At 37.7% G+C, this 16409-nt stretch overlaps 2 protein-coding genes across 3 annotated transcripts in view; one reads left to right on the top strand and one right to left on the bottom strand.

The window, feature by feature from the left end:
* LOC146457920 (cell adhesion molecule DSCAM-like) overlaps positions 1–16409 on the bottom strand; it is a 106637-nt gene that overhangs the window by 52701 nt on the left and 37527 nt on the right. The window lies entirely within an intron of this gene.
* The window catches only part of LOC146457923 (uncharacterized), a 19599-nt gene continuing 5144 nt past the window's right edge, over positions 1955–16409 (top strand). The window contains exons 1-17 of the mRNA XM_085091424.1: positions 1955–2153; positions 2919–3287; positions 6097–6360; positions 6970–7088; positions 7620–7684; positions 8267–8442; positions 8851–8886; positions 10069–10188; positions 10905–10923; positions 11200–11245; positions 11726–12044; positions 12633–12743; positions 13224–13414; positions 14142–14264; positions 14735–14805; positions 15225–15265; positions 15678–15774. Of these exons, the coding sequence (XP_084947550.1) occupies positions 2078–2153; positions 2919–3287; positions 6097–6360; positions 6970–7088; positions 7620–7684; positions 8267–8442; positions 8851–8886; positions 10069–10188; positions 10905–10923; positions 11200–11245; positions 11726–12044; positions 12633–12743; positions 13224–13414; positions 14142–14264; positions 14735–14805; positions 15225–15265; positions 15678–15774 (2243 nt within the window). The 5' untranslated portion in view covers positions 1955–2077. The remainder of the gene's footprint in view (positions 2154–2918; positions 3288–6096; positions 6361–6969; positions 7089–7619; positions 7685–8266; positions 8443–8850; positions 8887–10068; positions 10189–10904; positions 10924–11199; positions 11246–11725; positions 12045–12632; positions 12744–13223; positions 13415–14141; positions 14265–14734; positions 14806–15224; positions 15266–15677; positions 15775–16409) is intronic.

Below are 16409 nucleotides of genomic sequence, written 5' to 3'. Positions count from 1 at the left end.
TGCCAAGAAAACAAAAGAAGGCACAAATACAAAATTAATAATTCAAACACAAAGATGAAATTTACCAAGCACTGGTAGTTTTCCACACTCTTTAGAATAGGGTATTGGACAAAATACTGTCTCATAATTTTGTCAGTTTGGTTCATTTGTTCTCTTTAGTACAAATTAATATGGTTTAAATTGTGAATATTATCTTGACTTGTCCCAGAAGATAACTTTCATGCATAATATTCACTGCAAGTCTGCACAAAGGTGCAGTCAAAGCATTATTTACAAGTGATGTTTAAAAAAATTGCTCAATAATAGTATTATAATATTAGTTAATAACACAGACCAAATAGGATTGCCACAATACCATCTTGACTCACAGTAATCAGTGATGGTTACATTAGAGAATTTTGCAAGTTGGAGTGTCAGCAGGTCCACATCAGCTGGAAAGTTGCCTGCAAATTTCTTGACCTGTACTTTCACATATCATGTGATTGTTTCAATATATAGAGATGAATTTTTCATGTCAATGTCACAATCAGTTTAATTACAATTGCTCATTTAATACAGATCGAAAATCTCGCCTTGCTGTGTATTCTAGAGTCGGCATACAAGTCTTTCAGAAACGTGTTGGGTGCTTTGTACGAAGAGACCATTCGAAAAACTCGAGGCAGTTGATTGTCAATATTATACCACAAGCAATTATTGTTATTATAATTTTGAATAAAATGGAGTATCTATGCAATTTTATTTTACCAAAGCATGACACTTATAGGAAGTAGACGCAATGAACACTAGACAAACAAAGCATTACAATGAGCTATAGAATACCGAGCTATAAACAAAACATACACACCGCCATTCCGCGCCACTTGCTTTCATTGCACGCATTCACGAAAACAGTTCATTTCTGATCCGTTATCTTGGCCTAATCGTTTCACTTAGTCCCTCGCTTTACCCTGGAAAAGTAAGCATCGAGGCAGTAGCATTGTATGGCAGTCCTTGCGTTTGAGTTTCCCTCGAAGCAGCTGTCGAAGTCGTCGAAAGGATATGTCTTTAGTACCTCGGTGCGATGTACAAAAAGACGATTTGTCTGAAGAAATTACCCCCTTTTGACGTATTTCAGAACCATAAATGTTCAAACAACCACCATTAGGTTTCTTTCGGGTGCCCACAATACGTGTGCGTTGTGAAGATGGCCCTTGAGCCACTAAAATAAAAAGAAGTGGCTTCTTTCAGCGAGATCGAACATTCGAAAGCAGGCCATGTTGTTGTGCGCGTATGACGTCATATTCCTGTCGGTGCAACTAGATCCAGCTCTCTATGTAGTTCACGGCCATTTGTCGTTCGAGTAATGGCGGCACAGCGAAGCTGAACTTCGCGTTTAAAATGACTGGTCTTCCCGTTGGAATTTCGATGTAAAATTTGGCGTGGTAAGTATTTATCACTTCTACTTTCGAAAGCAGAAGAAAAAAAGGGATGCAAAATTTTGATCGTAGTGGCACTTTAAGAAACAGTGCCTAAAATATATTTTTGAAGGTATATTTTATAATTAGGCCCTAGGGCTCTGTGTCTAAGTACACCTAAATATTGCTTTCATTTAGAAACGTCTTCTTAAAATCAACACCTCAGTCGCCCACGTTCCTTCAAAACTAAAAATACGTTTAAGCCGGCTACTTATTGACGTCCCAGTAAAGGTAGTTATGTACGCGGTATTTATAACTAAAATTGAAATAAATTAAAGGGTTATGATCTCTTTTAATTATAGATTTTGAAACCTACATTTTGTTTAACCAAGACCTATTACAATCTATTGGGATTGTTTTTTATACTGTGGCGCCTTATTGACTTGCATTTATGTGGTTGGTCCTCTTTTAAAAATAGCCAAGGACGTAGTGCTTACGTCATTAAATACCCAATATTGCAACGGTTTTCGCACTCGTTTGCGCTCAAGTGCAAACTCGGTGAATTTAAAAGTCTCTTAGCTAAAATCTCTTACGTCAATCTACCTAACAAGCTCGCTGAGTAAAACAACATCTCCGTTTTTCGATCAGTGGACTATCATGTTCATGCTGTACTGAAAGAGGAGATGGTTGTAGGTTTCACCACAGTTTTACGCTTTACTGTTGGTGCGGTTCTTCTTCTGAATGTCTTACGGCGATATGGTATGTTTTCCTTAATATACATTGATTGTTTTACATATTCGACCCGCTTTACTTAGTGTTACTGAGGAAGGGTTCGCTGGCTTTCACTTTACCGAAGGATCCCCCAAAAAAATCAATTTGTCGGTGAGATCCATCAATCTTTATTCCTCTTTCTCTTACTAGGAAATTCGCGATCAATGTGGTACCCATTACATAATCATTTACTTTCAAAGCCTATCCGAGTAACAAGGTCGGATGGGTAAAAATCACTCATAAGTAACCTTATGGATGAGGGGATTATTTTCTAAAGAAATTAGTACTGTGGTGCTGCGTCGGTGGGAAGTAGAGAAACGAATGTTTAGTTTATCACTGAGCAGATTTGATAACTAAAGGTAAATTAGCCGCGCAATGAGATTCGAGTGCTGACGTTTCGAGCGTTAGCCCTTTGTCAGAGCGAATCACGAAAGGCTAACGCTCGGAACGTCAGTCGAATCTCTTCAACGTGGCCAATTTACCTTTTTAGTTATTAACTCTGTTGACAAACCAAACTAAAGTAAACGAAAAACTAGCGATATTACAAACGAACAACGTTTCGCCCTCCTCAGAGACAGCACTGTCAACTTTGTTCCTTTCTAATATCGCTAGTTCCTATTTTAAAATGTTTCTCAGAAACGTCTCTAATTAAAGTAAACTACGTTTGCTGTTAGTGACAATTGTCCACTGAGCTTATCGCGTATGCAGTGTTATATCTGAAGACTAACTTTTGTTACCTGTTGCCTATTATAGAAACATTCAGTATAGTAAGACAACCTAATAGACCAACAATCGTAGTGGAAGGTGTAAACAGCAGCCTAGTGAGGCTCGTTTGGAGGTTCAGTCTTAAAACAAACGAAAGCATCAGAGTAGTCCACTTTAAAAGGCAAAGACCCGGGGAGAATTTGACACGCATAGCAACAAAGCGAGGGAGCAGACCTTTTGTTTATGCCAGCGATGAATTTAAAGGAAAATACAACGCACAAAGTTTTTCAAGTTCGGTAACGCTACTGGTATTGGACGTGAATAACAATGAGGAGTACACATATACTGCAAGGGTGTCCTACAGTGATGGTACTCGTTTGCATTACACTTCATGGAGAACAGATGTGTTGGTTTACGGTAAGTACAATTGTCTGAATCATTTCTCTCCCTTGTATAAGATACTTGGAGCGCTTTATTTTAAACAAAAGGTTGTGTTTATAAGAAGATATCCGCGAGCCATAAGCTCACGAAAAGCCGTAATTATTATCTCCTTAAATATCTCATTATGGCTTATTGGCAAACATCTCTGTTAGTGGACACTGTCTTTCATACGCAAATTTGATTGCGTATTTTTATAGTTACGAAAGATCAATATATTGTATAAATAAAAAGGCACGCTTTTGTTAGCCCTAACCTACGCCGCGGCCTGCAGGCATGATCATAGATCAACAATATCAATCAGCAACTGGCAGTGATCAATAAGTAATTTGCTTGTAAATAAAAAATTATCGCCGATTTTCGCGGATTATTATTCTTTGTTCTCGACTGCTCATTGATGCTAAAGATAACTAGTTGAATTTCAATTTGTTGGAGGTGTATACAGCTTATCAGTTGATTTTGGCTCGGGTGCTTTCCTTTGCTTGCGCATCCGGATGTAAGCCAAGAATCTATCAATTTAAAAATAAAAAAAGGGCAAAAAAAAGTCATTGAACATCCAACATGCAGCACTAAATTGGAATCCACAGAAGCATTTTTTTACAATGACGAACCAATGCTGACCCACGGTACCCATCTTAAAATAAATAAGAGAAATAAAGACTACTGTTACATCCAGTCTCGTGTCTTCCGCGATATTAGGAACTAAAACAATAAGCTCATTATGTTCAGGAGCGCTTAACGCTAGCAATTTCCATAAATTGCTGAAATGTTATTACTATCCAAATGCAATACTGACTAAAGAATGAAACCAGACATCTTAATTGAATTGTCGGACTCCCGAAAACGTCATGAAAATTCTTTGACGCAAGGTATTAAATGCCATGACACAAAATAAAATAGACACAAATAAATATTTAAGTTGTCCTCCTTAGCAACGGAATTTCATAAATGGGGTAAATACTTAAAGTATGGTATGCAATGCATCGTTAATGTTCGTTATAAAGCCTTATCCAAGAACGTATTCGCAACTACCATCACTACCCAATCGCAGCCTCCTACGCAGTCGGTTTTAAGGGACTCGTATGGTAATACAAGTCCCCTAAAAACGACTGCGTGGGAGGCTATAGCCAATCATTGCCGCGTTTCAATACACACCACATGAAAGACTCGAACTTAATGACTGGCAAACATACAAACCTGGCTAACGTTACACGCCACAAGGACCTCATGCTAAAAGGTAAATTTTCAGATAAGTATTATTATTATTATTATTATTATTATTATTATTATTATTATTATTATTATTATTATTATTATTATTATTATTATTATAGTTTTAACGTAACAATTGCATAAACTTCAGTCTACTTTTTGACTCGAAGGATTTGTAAATAGTGGACATGTTTTATTTATAATTTTACGTTTGCTGTTTCGTTTCTATCGTCTTTTATACAATGAACTGTGTAAAACTCGCGTTTTGATTGGTCTAGAGGAGTGTGTGATTAGAGTATAGACGCACGATTGACGTCATCGAGTGGTGTGACCGGCGCACGTAATCAGAGTCTAGAGTCCAGCCAGAGCGACTGGTCAACAAAGTTTTGCAAACTGTTCTTGCGAGTAGCGGACAAAAACAGGCAAATTTTCACAGGAAAGGAAAACTGCCCAATAAAAATTTGACAAAGACCGTTGAGGGTGACCTCAACCAGCATAGGAAAGCTAGAACTTTGATGTGACGTGAAAGCGAAGCAAATATTTGTCGAAATATGTCGCCGACAAAAATCCGGTAATGGCGAGTAATCGATTACAAATCGCAGTGAAGCGGCTTACATGCTGTTATATTTTGCGGTCAGGATTTCCTTCTGGAATAAAGGTTAGTTTTGAAAAAATTGTTCGTGAAATTCTTTCGGATTATACTCTAATTTAGAAGATCACAATTGCTTGTGTATAGTAGTCTAAAACTGAGTTTGCTGGAAAAGTTTTGACTCAGCTCAGGCAACGCGATGCTCGCTCACGAAATGTGTTGAAATGTCTTGGTTATTGTATAAAACAAATAGATTCCATTTTGCCGTGCGTCTGTACTCTGATAACGCACAGAGGACGTCAAAACGTGGTGAGAACATCAGTCACGCTACTCGCCTGCGGCTCGTAGCGTACTTCTTTGTTCTCACCACGTTTAGACGTCATCTGTGCGTTATCAGAGTACAGACGCACGGCAAAATGGAATCTATTTGTTAAGTAAATAGCTATCATTCTTACAGTAGTTATACATAGTCACATGACCCCACAAGTTTTTAGGTTTTATTTTCACCGTGTACCCGACACTACCAATACCAATATTAATACCACTCCTGCTGCTGCCACCGCTAATACTACTGTTACTGCTACTGCTACTGCTATCACCACCACCACCACCACCACCACCACTACTACTACTACTACTACTACTACTACTACTACTACTACTACTACTACTACTACTACTACTACTACTACTACTACTACTCCTGCCGCTGCCACCGCTAATACTACTGTTACTGTTTCCCCTTACTGCTACTGCTATCACCACCACCACCACCACCACCACTACTACTACTACTCCAATCCTTCATCACATCTATGCATTCCGTGTGTCACTATGAAAGGGTAAAAACCACTCACCGAGCGTCCATTGATCCTCGACTTATGGTTTCCAATCACCTTATGGTTCCCACAATAACTTCACGATCATTTTCGGGAGAACATTTGTATTTTTTTTTTTTTTTCGTATTAACTGTGTGTCTTTCTTCAGTGCCTCCGAATATAACTTTGAATCCATCAAGCAAAGCTGACATCGAGGTTGGACAAAATCTTACCCTTACGTGCAATGCTTCTGGTGATCCACCACCCACCATCACCTGGACAAAGGATGGTATCCCACAGAGCCAATTTAATGTCTCTGGCTATGACTTAAATTTTTCTGATGTACATAGTAAGGATGTCGGATCATACAGATGTACAGCTTACAATGGGTATGGGAAAGATGCCTCTACAGCCAGTATTGTTGGCCTTAATTGTAAGTAATGCAACTTCATATACGGATTTGGCTTTCTTTAAATTCATCAGGTTTTACCATACAACTTTATCTGTTGCGTTAAGGTGAGAGGAAAACGGATTCCATGAAATAAACTATGAGTAGAAAGCGTAGAAGTTGCATCGCAATATTCGCAACTTCAATTTACGGTAGATGAATATGTACGTAGATAGTACCTGAACGCGACTTGTCTGGACTTGAGTTCCTTAATTTTTTTTTTAAGTTATCTTAATAATAAGTTAAAGAATCAATTATTAGTTATGAATAGCTTTTGCAATACCGTATTTGTTATAGTCATACAAATAAAGCTTGTTGTTGTTGTTGACAGCCTGTCGTTCCGTCTTCAGTCCATCTATCTGCTTTTCTCATTCATTCAACTACTGTTTGTTTATTTGGTAATTTCTTATGTTATGTTATGTTATGTTATGTTATGTTATGTTATGTTATGTTATGTTATGTTATGTTATGTTATGTTATGTTATGTTATGTTATGTCTTTTATTTATTTATTTATTTATTTATTTATTTATTTATTTATTTATTTATTTATTTATTTATTTATTTATTATTTATTATTTATTAATGGACACAGGTAACAACTGTCGCTCTGAACGAGTCAATATCACATTAAGAAGCGAACAATGGAACGAAACCTTGGTTAACAGTGAAACAAATGAGTTCAAAGCATTGGAGAGAATCCTTGCATCAACAGTAAGTTATTTCCTGTCACAAGTCCATTCAAACATGTTAAATATGCCATATGGTCTCATTTATGATGTGGGGTTGGGATCTTTCCATGTTTGGTTATTTCTCTCTGCAAGACAATCATCATGTTTTAGAATACAGGTATAAAAGGGTCCGCGGGTGCAACTCAGATCCCCGAAAGTTATGCGGAGTTTCCCTCTGTAACATGACACTGCACCATAGCAAATAGCATACGAACGGTATAAAACCTATTGCCAAGTTTATTTTAAGTTTGAACAAGAATGCCACTTAAAGCAAATACTAAGAACGTGGACAGCATGCTGGTAAAACATTCACACTCACTACACTGTTGTCAACATAAGAGTCCCAGTAGTAGACTCCAATAAGTCCCACTACTCTCCTGAAGGAATGGACCTTTAGGACAAATTTAGTTTATGAAACAGTTAAACAAATTCGGCGAGTGGACTGTCATGTTTCACTTTTAGCCACAGTATCTATCCTTGAGAATACTAATCCCACAGTGTCTTTTTTCGCCAGATTTTGGAAGTTTATGCCAGAAACTATGGGAAACAGCTTTACAGAGTGATAGTGGAAAAATTCAGGTAGCTGAAAGTCTTCATAATGGGTCATTGCTGTATGTTATGGACCTTTTGAGTGGTGTTGCGTGGTCGTGTTTCGCCGGAATAAAAGCATGCCGCTTTTCCTATGCTTAATCACGTTTCTGGTATTCCCTTTATTTTGCCCAATTCAATGTATTGTCCAATTTCTTTCATTGGTTGATGATTCTGTCTGTATAGTATGGTAGTTTTTGTATTGTACCCATAGTGGCTGTCATTAATGAGAAATAACTGGTTTGATGAGGCTTGGTATCCAAAATTCACCTGGACAACTCATGACTCATTATTTTGGGCGTTTCTATACAGAACAGGGCCCAGCTGTTCAAAACCCGATTTAGCTAATCCTGGGTTAACGTGAATTTTGATTCGAGTATATTTACTAATCCATAAGGATTCTTCCAAAATATTTTTGTCCCCAAGTTTTGCCTTAGGCTTTTCTTTACCATTAGCTTCAAAAGAGCCTTTAAACTCATCTTTAACGAGCGAGCTTTTAATCGTGGATTGGCATTAATCGGCTTTCGAACAACCCGGCCTTGGTGAGTTAAATTTTATGTTTTGCATTTCCAGCCCCGGTAGTGTTGTGGCGACTGTGAAGATGTCGTTTGGAAGATCAACCTGCGAGCCGTTAAAACCTTTACAGGACGAAATTGCTGGTGAAAAGCTTGGCCAGTTCACGGTTGACCCTCGCTTGTATGTTTTCCCACAAGTTCAAACTTCAACTACTGTGCCTTCAATAAGTACAGGTAAGGACGCTCTTTCTTGAACGTCGGCAATCAATTAGAGCACTAGTTGGAAATGGGGAATAGAACTAAAAGTAATATATAGATTGATACTTCAAAACGAAAATGACCTGGTTAAACATACTTATTGTCAAGCGGAAAACTTCATAACAAGGTATATCGGTAAAAGGCTCGACTACACTGGCTTTCAATATCTTGTCAATGGTCGAAGTGCTGAGAAAAAAAAAATAATGTTCAGCAGCGGCCAACTGTTGAGAGGGGGCTCAAAATGGAGCTATACAGATAAAAACATTTATCGGAAAAAAACTGGCACAAGAACGTGTGCTTTTGCAAAACTTATTAAATAACAGAAAATCCGAGCATTGTAGTCCAACAATATTTTGTTATTAATATAAAGGTCTTGTGTCGTAGAAACGCTGACGAAAACACCTGAGAAGTTCGACGCAGGTAAGTGAAAGTTGCTACAACTCTAACATAATTTACCCTTTTCTGCAGTTGATGTCTCTCAAAACTCATAAGTCAATTTTCTTGGCTTTGAAGAAAACCAGAAAGCCATGGCGAAACTTATAACTTGATCATTGCTATCATATCTTTTTTTACATCTGAAAGGAATTATTTGTCAACATACCATATTTAATTAACCTTTCGGTTCCATGTTTATTGTTTTAATGTTCATACAGCAATGGAGGGCTTGAAGTCCTCGCCTTACCTCAGTAAAACAGAAATGCTCATACAGGTTTTCGCGAAAATAAAGGTTGCATTCCGTATATATCAATCCATAAAAAGGGTCATCCATGAACCAATCATTAGACAAAGTGTGAATCACAAATGGAAAATAATTAAATGTGGTGCTGCGTGGACAGCTTTGAGATGGACTCTACCTTGTAAACGCAACAAAGGCCGTCCCAAAACAGCCTGGCGGTGAACTGTGACAACGGAGCTGAAGGAGATGGGTCTTACATGGGGCGCGGCAGCACACGAAGCCAAACACAGTCCCAGATAAGCTAATCTAGGCTAAGCTGCGTCGGTTGAGAGTGGAAACGAATGTTTGGTTTTATCAACAAAGTTGATAACGTATTCTGGTCACGGCATAGAGACTCGAGTGCTGTCGTTTCGTGAGTTAGCCCTTCGTAAGAGCGATTCGATTTGCTCTGGCGAAGGGCTAAAGCTCAAAACATCAGCACTGACGAATCTCTTTGCGGTGGCCAAATTATCTTATCAATTTTGTTGATAATAAAACTAAACATTCAAGATGTAAATCACTCTGTTACATTTAATTTTCCAAATTCGGGTTTTTATATTCTTGGTGTATACGTTTGCTTCACATAACAGCAATTTTTTTTTTTACTGTATTTGGAAAAAATTTTATATATTTGTAGTAGCCTTATTCCGGAAAACGAATAGGCGAAATAGCTGTTATATTTCTCTATTTAAGTAATTTGGGAAGTCATTTCTACAAACGGTCACGGACGCACGATAATTTAAGAGCTGTCTCGTACTCCAGTAATTCCGAAAACCTCTTAGAGGAATTTCTTGTCATCGTTGAATGTATTCCTACGCCGGGATAGGGTCAATCGGACGCACCCTAAGTATATATCTGTTTCTTTTTGTTCTTTTTATTTTTTTGAGGTGCCGAATGGAGAAAACAAAGATTCATGTTTCACGCCATTTATCTTGCGGCCATTTTTCTCCTTGTTGTTGTCAACATATTTCTACTAATTCTCCTGTGGCGACGGCGCAACATCAAGGGTAACGTATATAAAATTATTATATCACACTGACATATGGTATCTCGATTCAAAGCAGGAGTCTTACCCACCCTCGCAGCCTGCTCCCTCCTAGAGTGTAGCCTTATAGAGTCTTGATAAAGTTTTATAAACCGCCTTTATAGCCGAAAACTCTCATGTGCTTTAGCAACTGACGCATGATATAATATGTTATGTTTGAGTTCTTAGCTTTTGTAACTTCATTGGAAAATGAGAAGTTAATGCTGCTCATTATCTAGTTACATAATTTATCCATGCATTAAAATAGAACATACAAACTGTTGATTTTTGACGACGAATGCGTAGATCGAAGAGGCCCGTTGTTTCTTTTGACAATAAAATTTCGCTCCGCAGTTGTGATGGGCAAATAGTTTCCAAAATTACCATTGGGGAAAGACCCCCGCCCCAAATGCTTGGCTGACTCTACGGCAAAGTGGCATACAGTGAAGGGGAACGTGTTGTCATTACTTCACGCTGCTATAAAACCTAAAGCTAGGCGCCCGAGCCTAGTAATTGATTGTAACGTACATGTATGTGCCATTAACCAATACTTTGGAAGATACGCAATGACGTACTTACAACTGTTTTTAGTATACAATGCTAAATTTATTGCAGTTAAAGGAAACGTTATATTAATTGTAGTCAATTTCACTCAATACCATTTACAATAATAAAACTCAGTGCTTTTCCCTTTTGCAGGTTCTGTGAAAGCAAACGGGTAGGTACCAATGCATTTATAAATAAGGCAAAGTTATCAAATGACGGGTTTCTTGAATTAGGTATTCTTAAACTTTTGCTGAATCATAGTGTACAGAAACAACAATCAAAGGACGATGAATGCGTTTTCACGGTAATGATAGCAGTGCTGAGAAATATCCCATCACAAAACTACAAATTTAAGTGCAATGACAAATGATCAAGTATTGAAGTCACTACATAGAGAGCAGTCTATTAAAAATTTTCAGTCATAATAATTGTTCCGTACTGTTTTTAGTTCTTGGTACAAAAAGCATCAAAATTACGAGCTAAAGGACACTGAGGTAAGCATTAAGAGTATTTTTTGTAACAAGAATGAAACAGTCATCGTTATTCAGTCTTAACAGATATCCGAAGTACTATCTAAAGCTTTGTTTTATAAAGCGTTAGCTTCTGGGTGAGAGGTGAAGAACTCCCACACTGACTTTCAGTCGTTTTTGCAGCATTTTGAGGACCTAACGTTACTTAAATCTCTCTTGTACTTAAAACTTGATTGTGATTAGTTTGGTAGCCTTGAAATTAAACAAGCTTTCATTCAGACTTTGTAATTGGTACTAGTCCATTATCTCAAGAGTCTCTCATGAATAAATTATGCAAGTATATCGTCATTCTAACTTAAACTTACTATAATCAGGAGGTGCTTGCTTACCTTGTGTGCATTTATGCTGCAATTGCAAGACGGATTACGTCAATGGCTCTGGCTTACGTACAATTGTAAGCAAACTGCATTTAATCTGGCAATAACCACGTGTGGTATTTTGCAGGATCAAGGAGAAACAGTTCAAGAAACGGTAGAGCATAAAAGCAATTCACGTGACTTCAAGTCACAAAACACGGAGCTTACATTAACGCAGTTATCCTCGCGAGGTGACATGTCATTAGACACAGGTCAGCAATCCATCTATGATGCGTGTGAGGTCATGCCAACAAATGTAACAAAAACGGATTGGGAATTTAATCGTGAACATGTTAACATAGTCAAAAAGATTGGAAAGGGGGCCTTTTCTCAAGTCGCCAAGGCCGAAGCTTGGAATATCAATGGAATCAAAGGTCAAACAACTGTGGCAGTCAAAATGCTTAAAGGTCAGTGATTATTTTTACTAAGAAATACAAGTAACAACAAACCGTTTACTATTCTTAGACACACTGCCAGTTCCCCCAACCCCTCCCCCCCCCCCCCCCCTTCTTTACCTGGACCTCATGCCTCCTTTTGAGGCTTATTCTTGCTCGTGTTAACATTGGCAGCTCCAGCAGTACCAAGCAAGAGCCACAAGGAATTTGCCGGAGTTGTCACAGCTTCTCAAAATTCATTTAGAGTTTTCTTGGGTGTGTGATGCAGGAGTTACTGCAGTGTGGCGAAATACCGTATTCTTTTTTTTTTTCATTCATTTATTTCTCTTTTGTAAAGCAGATCTTTCAACACACAAGATTAAGTATCTTACTTGAATTGGACTGTTTCCGACCTTAAATAGTTTCTTAAATCTGTCTGCCAAGCTTTCCAAAATTTCTAGTCATAAATAAACTGCTTATTCACTTAGAGGATTAAGTGGTAACTATTGGATAAATACATTTTTAAAACCATTTTAGATATGTTTAAACTTAGCTAGGATTAAACAAGTTAGGCCCCAACTTAAGACACTATTAAGGACATTTCCTCTTTTTTATCGGTAGAAAATGCTTCGGATTCAGACAAGAATGACCTGCTGTCAGAACTGGACTTGATGAAAAATCTGAAACCTCATCCCCACGTCATCAGGCTGATGGGATGCGTCACAGAATCTGGTAAAATATAGCAACTGCTTTACCGTAGTAATGTCACAACATAATAAGTCGCTTATCTATTTTAGGCAGGATACAAAGATACCAATCGGGGCCGATTACAACAAAAATTACCTTCAAATTGATGCTGTAAATTAAGTATACTTGAACGGTTGGGAAAAAAAGTGAAAGAAGCAAATCAAGGGCACAATTCACAGCACGATTATTAGTTTCAAGTGCACGTTAAAAAGGGCTACACAAACATGGGTTAGAGCAGCTATATTCTAAGACAGACCAATTCGGGTATAACCTATCTCATGATCAATTGTCTCACTCAATCAACAAAAAGCACTTGTTGTATAATGTGTTCCCTTTCTTTGGCGTTCGTATTGGGCATTCTGTTATTTGTTCTTGTCAATGAAACACTGATGTCTGATTTGTGAATAGCTTACACATTCAATCAACAACTGTTGGAAGTGAATAACAGCAATGTCTTTGTTTCAGACCCTTTGCTAGTTCTCATTGAGTACATCCCTTATGGCGATTTGTTGGGTTTCCTGAGAAAGAGCCGTGGTCTTAATGACACATACTATAAGGACCCGGATGTGAAGCCTCGGACAAATCTGACGTCAGAGCAAATGGTTCAGTTTGCTTTGCAGATTGCCGACGGGATGAGCTATCTTTCATCTAACAAGGTATAAAAAGGGCAGAAGGAGTATATCGTTCTGAAACAATCAATTAAAGTTTCGAATTTTAGTCGTTACATTCCCCCCCCCCCCCCCCCTCACAATCTAATGCGTTTTAATCTTTTTGTACCTTTTAGTAATTGTGATGCTTGTTTCTCAAGGTTGTGTACAATTAACTTTAAGAGTTATTTAGTTGTAAAAAGAGGGTACCTTTGGCATAGTTTAGCTCGGCAGAATAATATTAAGTTGGGAATCCAAGGAGTATCTCTTTGAAAGGGTGCCATTCAGAGAAACGATGCAGCTGAAATGCCTTATCATGAAAACGCATGGAGAAAACATGTATGGAAATCATTCCAAGGACTAGATTATTCGTTGGTAGGACGCTTGTACTAGTCTGGTAAAGTTCGTTTGTTCGAAAACCGTTCAAGCTAGAAGTTTTGCTTCGCAGCCCAGAGAGTCGCTGTTGTTCATTTATCATCCTGTATAATGAATTTGCAGTTGCTGAGGGTGTTACTTCAGGTGTATGCCCCAGTGACTTTCTGAAGATCTGAAAAAGAATTTTGGTTTTTAACTGGAATGAATGTAGTCTACTAACAGGTAATTCCTGCTCTCGAGGTTGTCTGTGAAGGAGCAATCTAGATTGAATATTAAGTAATGAAAGTCTGCTATCGCCACCGCCACGTTACCGGTCTTTGTTTCCATTGGCTTCAATGAGTTTTATATATTTCTTTTTCAGATAATCCACCGTGACTTGGCGGCGAGAAATATTCTTGTTGGCGAAGGAGAGAAGTGCAAGGTGACAGATTTTGGGATGGCGAGGAATGTACAGCAGGACAATATCTACACCAAACGCAGTCGGGTTAGAATCAATAAAGGATTCAGTTATCGTGTTTTATAAGTAACTCAGTTCTGTTTTCTTGTCATTGGTTGCTTGTTTTGATCGAAATAAACCTTTTGGTTTTTAATAAAAGAGGAAAGCTGACAAATATATTTGTCGTTGGGTATTGCGAAAATTTAAATAACCCATTAACTAATAGGGATGTTTAGTCTCAGAGAACGATATCTATAGGCCATTTTCAGGATGGTATCACTGGACTACCAAACTTTATTTAGTTTTCCTCGTCAAATTCAAAAGTTGGAATCCCAGAGGGTAGCAAATAACAGTAGCCTTGAATGAATAGCATGAGCAAATAAAATACTGAGGAAGTTGTAGTTAACTGACGCCATAATGAAATATTATTGCACTATACTGTTCTTTAGGTAGAGCAATATTTTGTCGGTGTGAGAGATGCACACTCAGCCCTATCTGTTTATCAATTATTAAAACAGGGGCGGCTACCAGTGAAGTGGACAGCTTACGAGGCGTTACTTTATGGAACATACACAACGCAGAGTGATGTGTGAGTACTATATCCGACTACTACTCCAATTTTGGTGAACCAAATTGAAAGACCAAGAAGCCGACATCATTAAAATATAATACACTCACAAACAAACTGTTAATTGTCAACACCACTTCCAAAAATTTATCCGTGATAGGAAATCAAAACTCGCAAATGTTTGGAGGTTAAAGGTAGACTAAAGATTAACTGATTTGCTCTAAATCAAAATATTTCGTTTTTATAGAATTAAAGTATATGAATTATAATTTAGAAAAACTCAATTAAGGATTAAATAGTTTCGCCGTTGAATGATTTGAAACCTTTCAATTTATTACATGATTCAAGTTTTTGTCTAGTGGCAAAAGATTTAGTTTAAACAGGCTCACTTTTCGATATTTTTTCATTTAAGTAGCGTAATGGCACTAAATTCTTTTCAGGTGGAGTTTCGGAGTTGTTCTTTACGAGATATTTACTGTAGGTATGTATGCTTTCATCGTCTCTTTACTTTGGTGTGAATGTCTAAAGAAATATCACGTGTCTTTAAATAAGGTGCTTGACACATGGTTTATGACATAACTGCTTCTTTTGTAGAAAAAACGCATTTCCTTTGAAACCTCTCAAGACCAGACTTTCATAAGGTGTATTCAGTTAATGAATTGATTACTAGGGTGTGGAAAATTTATATTTAATGGCAACAAAATTTGCCTGGCGTGTTGAGTCAAATTTTGAATTTTCCCGGAGTTGCTGCATCGGTCATTTTCTCTATTTTTGTGGACTGATTTTGGTGGTTTTCTTAGCTTGCCTTCCTCTGAAGTCATTTCTCTGTAAATGTCACCATCCAAAATCCCACCATGTTCAAGTGTGTTGCCATTATGTCCTTCAAACTTCAGGTGGATCTCCATACCCAGGAATAAACGGCTATGAAATTGCCAGAAAGCTTAAGCAGGGATACAGAATGCCAAAACCACAACATGTTGATTACAACTTGTGAGTATCTGTGACTCGTGATGTTACTGTAATTACAACTGTTATCCAATTTAACCCAGATGAGTGAATGAAATGACTCTATGCATGAATATTAATTAGACACTCCATCAACAACGAGCTGCTTTCCAAAAGGGGCGTGCCCATTAAGACATGCATCTTATTTAACAACAAATCATGCAAGGGATTACGTTTAAGATTACAATACAAAATCGAATAAAGAGCCTTTTACGATAATAGAACATTACAACAGAGCATCAAATAAACAAAACTATTACGTTAAGGTCTTGTATTGGCTTCAGCGGTATTGTCGTACGACTTCCGGCGCAAACATTAACCATAATAGAGACGTGACCATGAACGCAATATTAACTCTAAGAGTTAACGGATGCTATATTGCCCTAAAATGAATAATAATTAGAGAGTGGGAGAGAGATCAGACATATTCCCAGTCTCTGTTTAGATCAGTTCGGTGTTTATTTCATTTTGGGACAAGAGTAGATCGGATAGGAATGAAGAAAGGCACACAAGGTGTTTTTGGGAGGAATGAGGGAACAATAGCCACTGGAACGGTTCATTCCACTCAAACGTGTAGACAGACAACTTTATGAAAAAAGGCCAACAGTTTTTATTTCTTT

Source organism: Pavona decussata, unplaced genomic scaffold, assembly GCF_977016875.1.
Source record: "Pavona decussata unplaced genomic scaffold, jaPavDecu1.1 SCAFFOLD_236, whole genome shotgun sequence".
Classification (NCBI taxonomy): Eukaryota; Metazoa; Cnidaria; class Anthozoa; order Scleractinia; family Agariciidae; genus Pavona; species Pavona decussata.
Note: the sequence above shows the minus strand (reverse complement) of the source record. Positions and strands in the feature narration are given on the sequence as shown.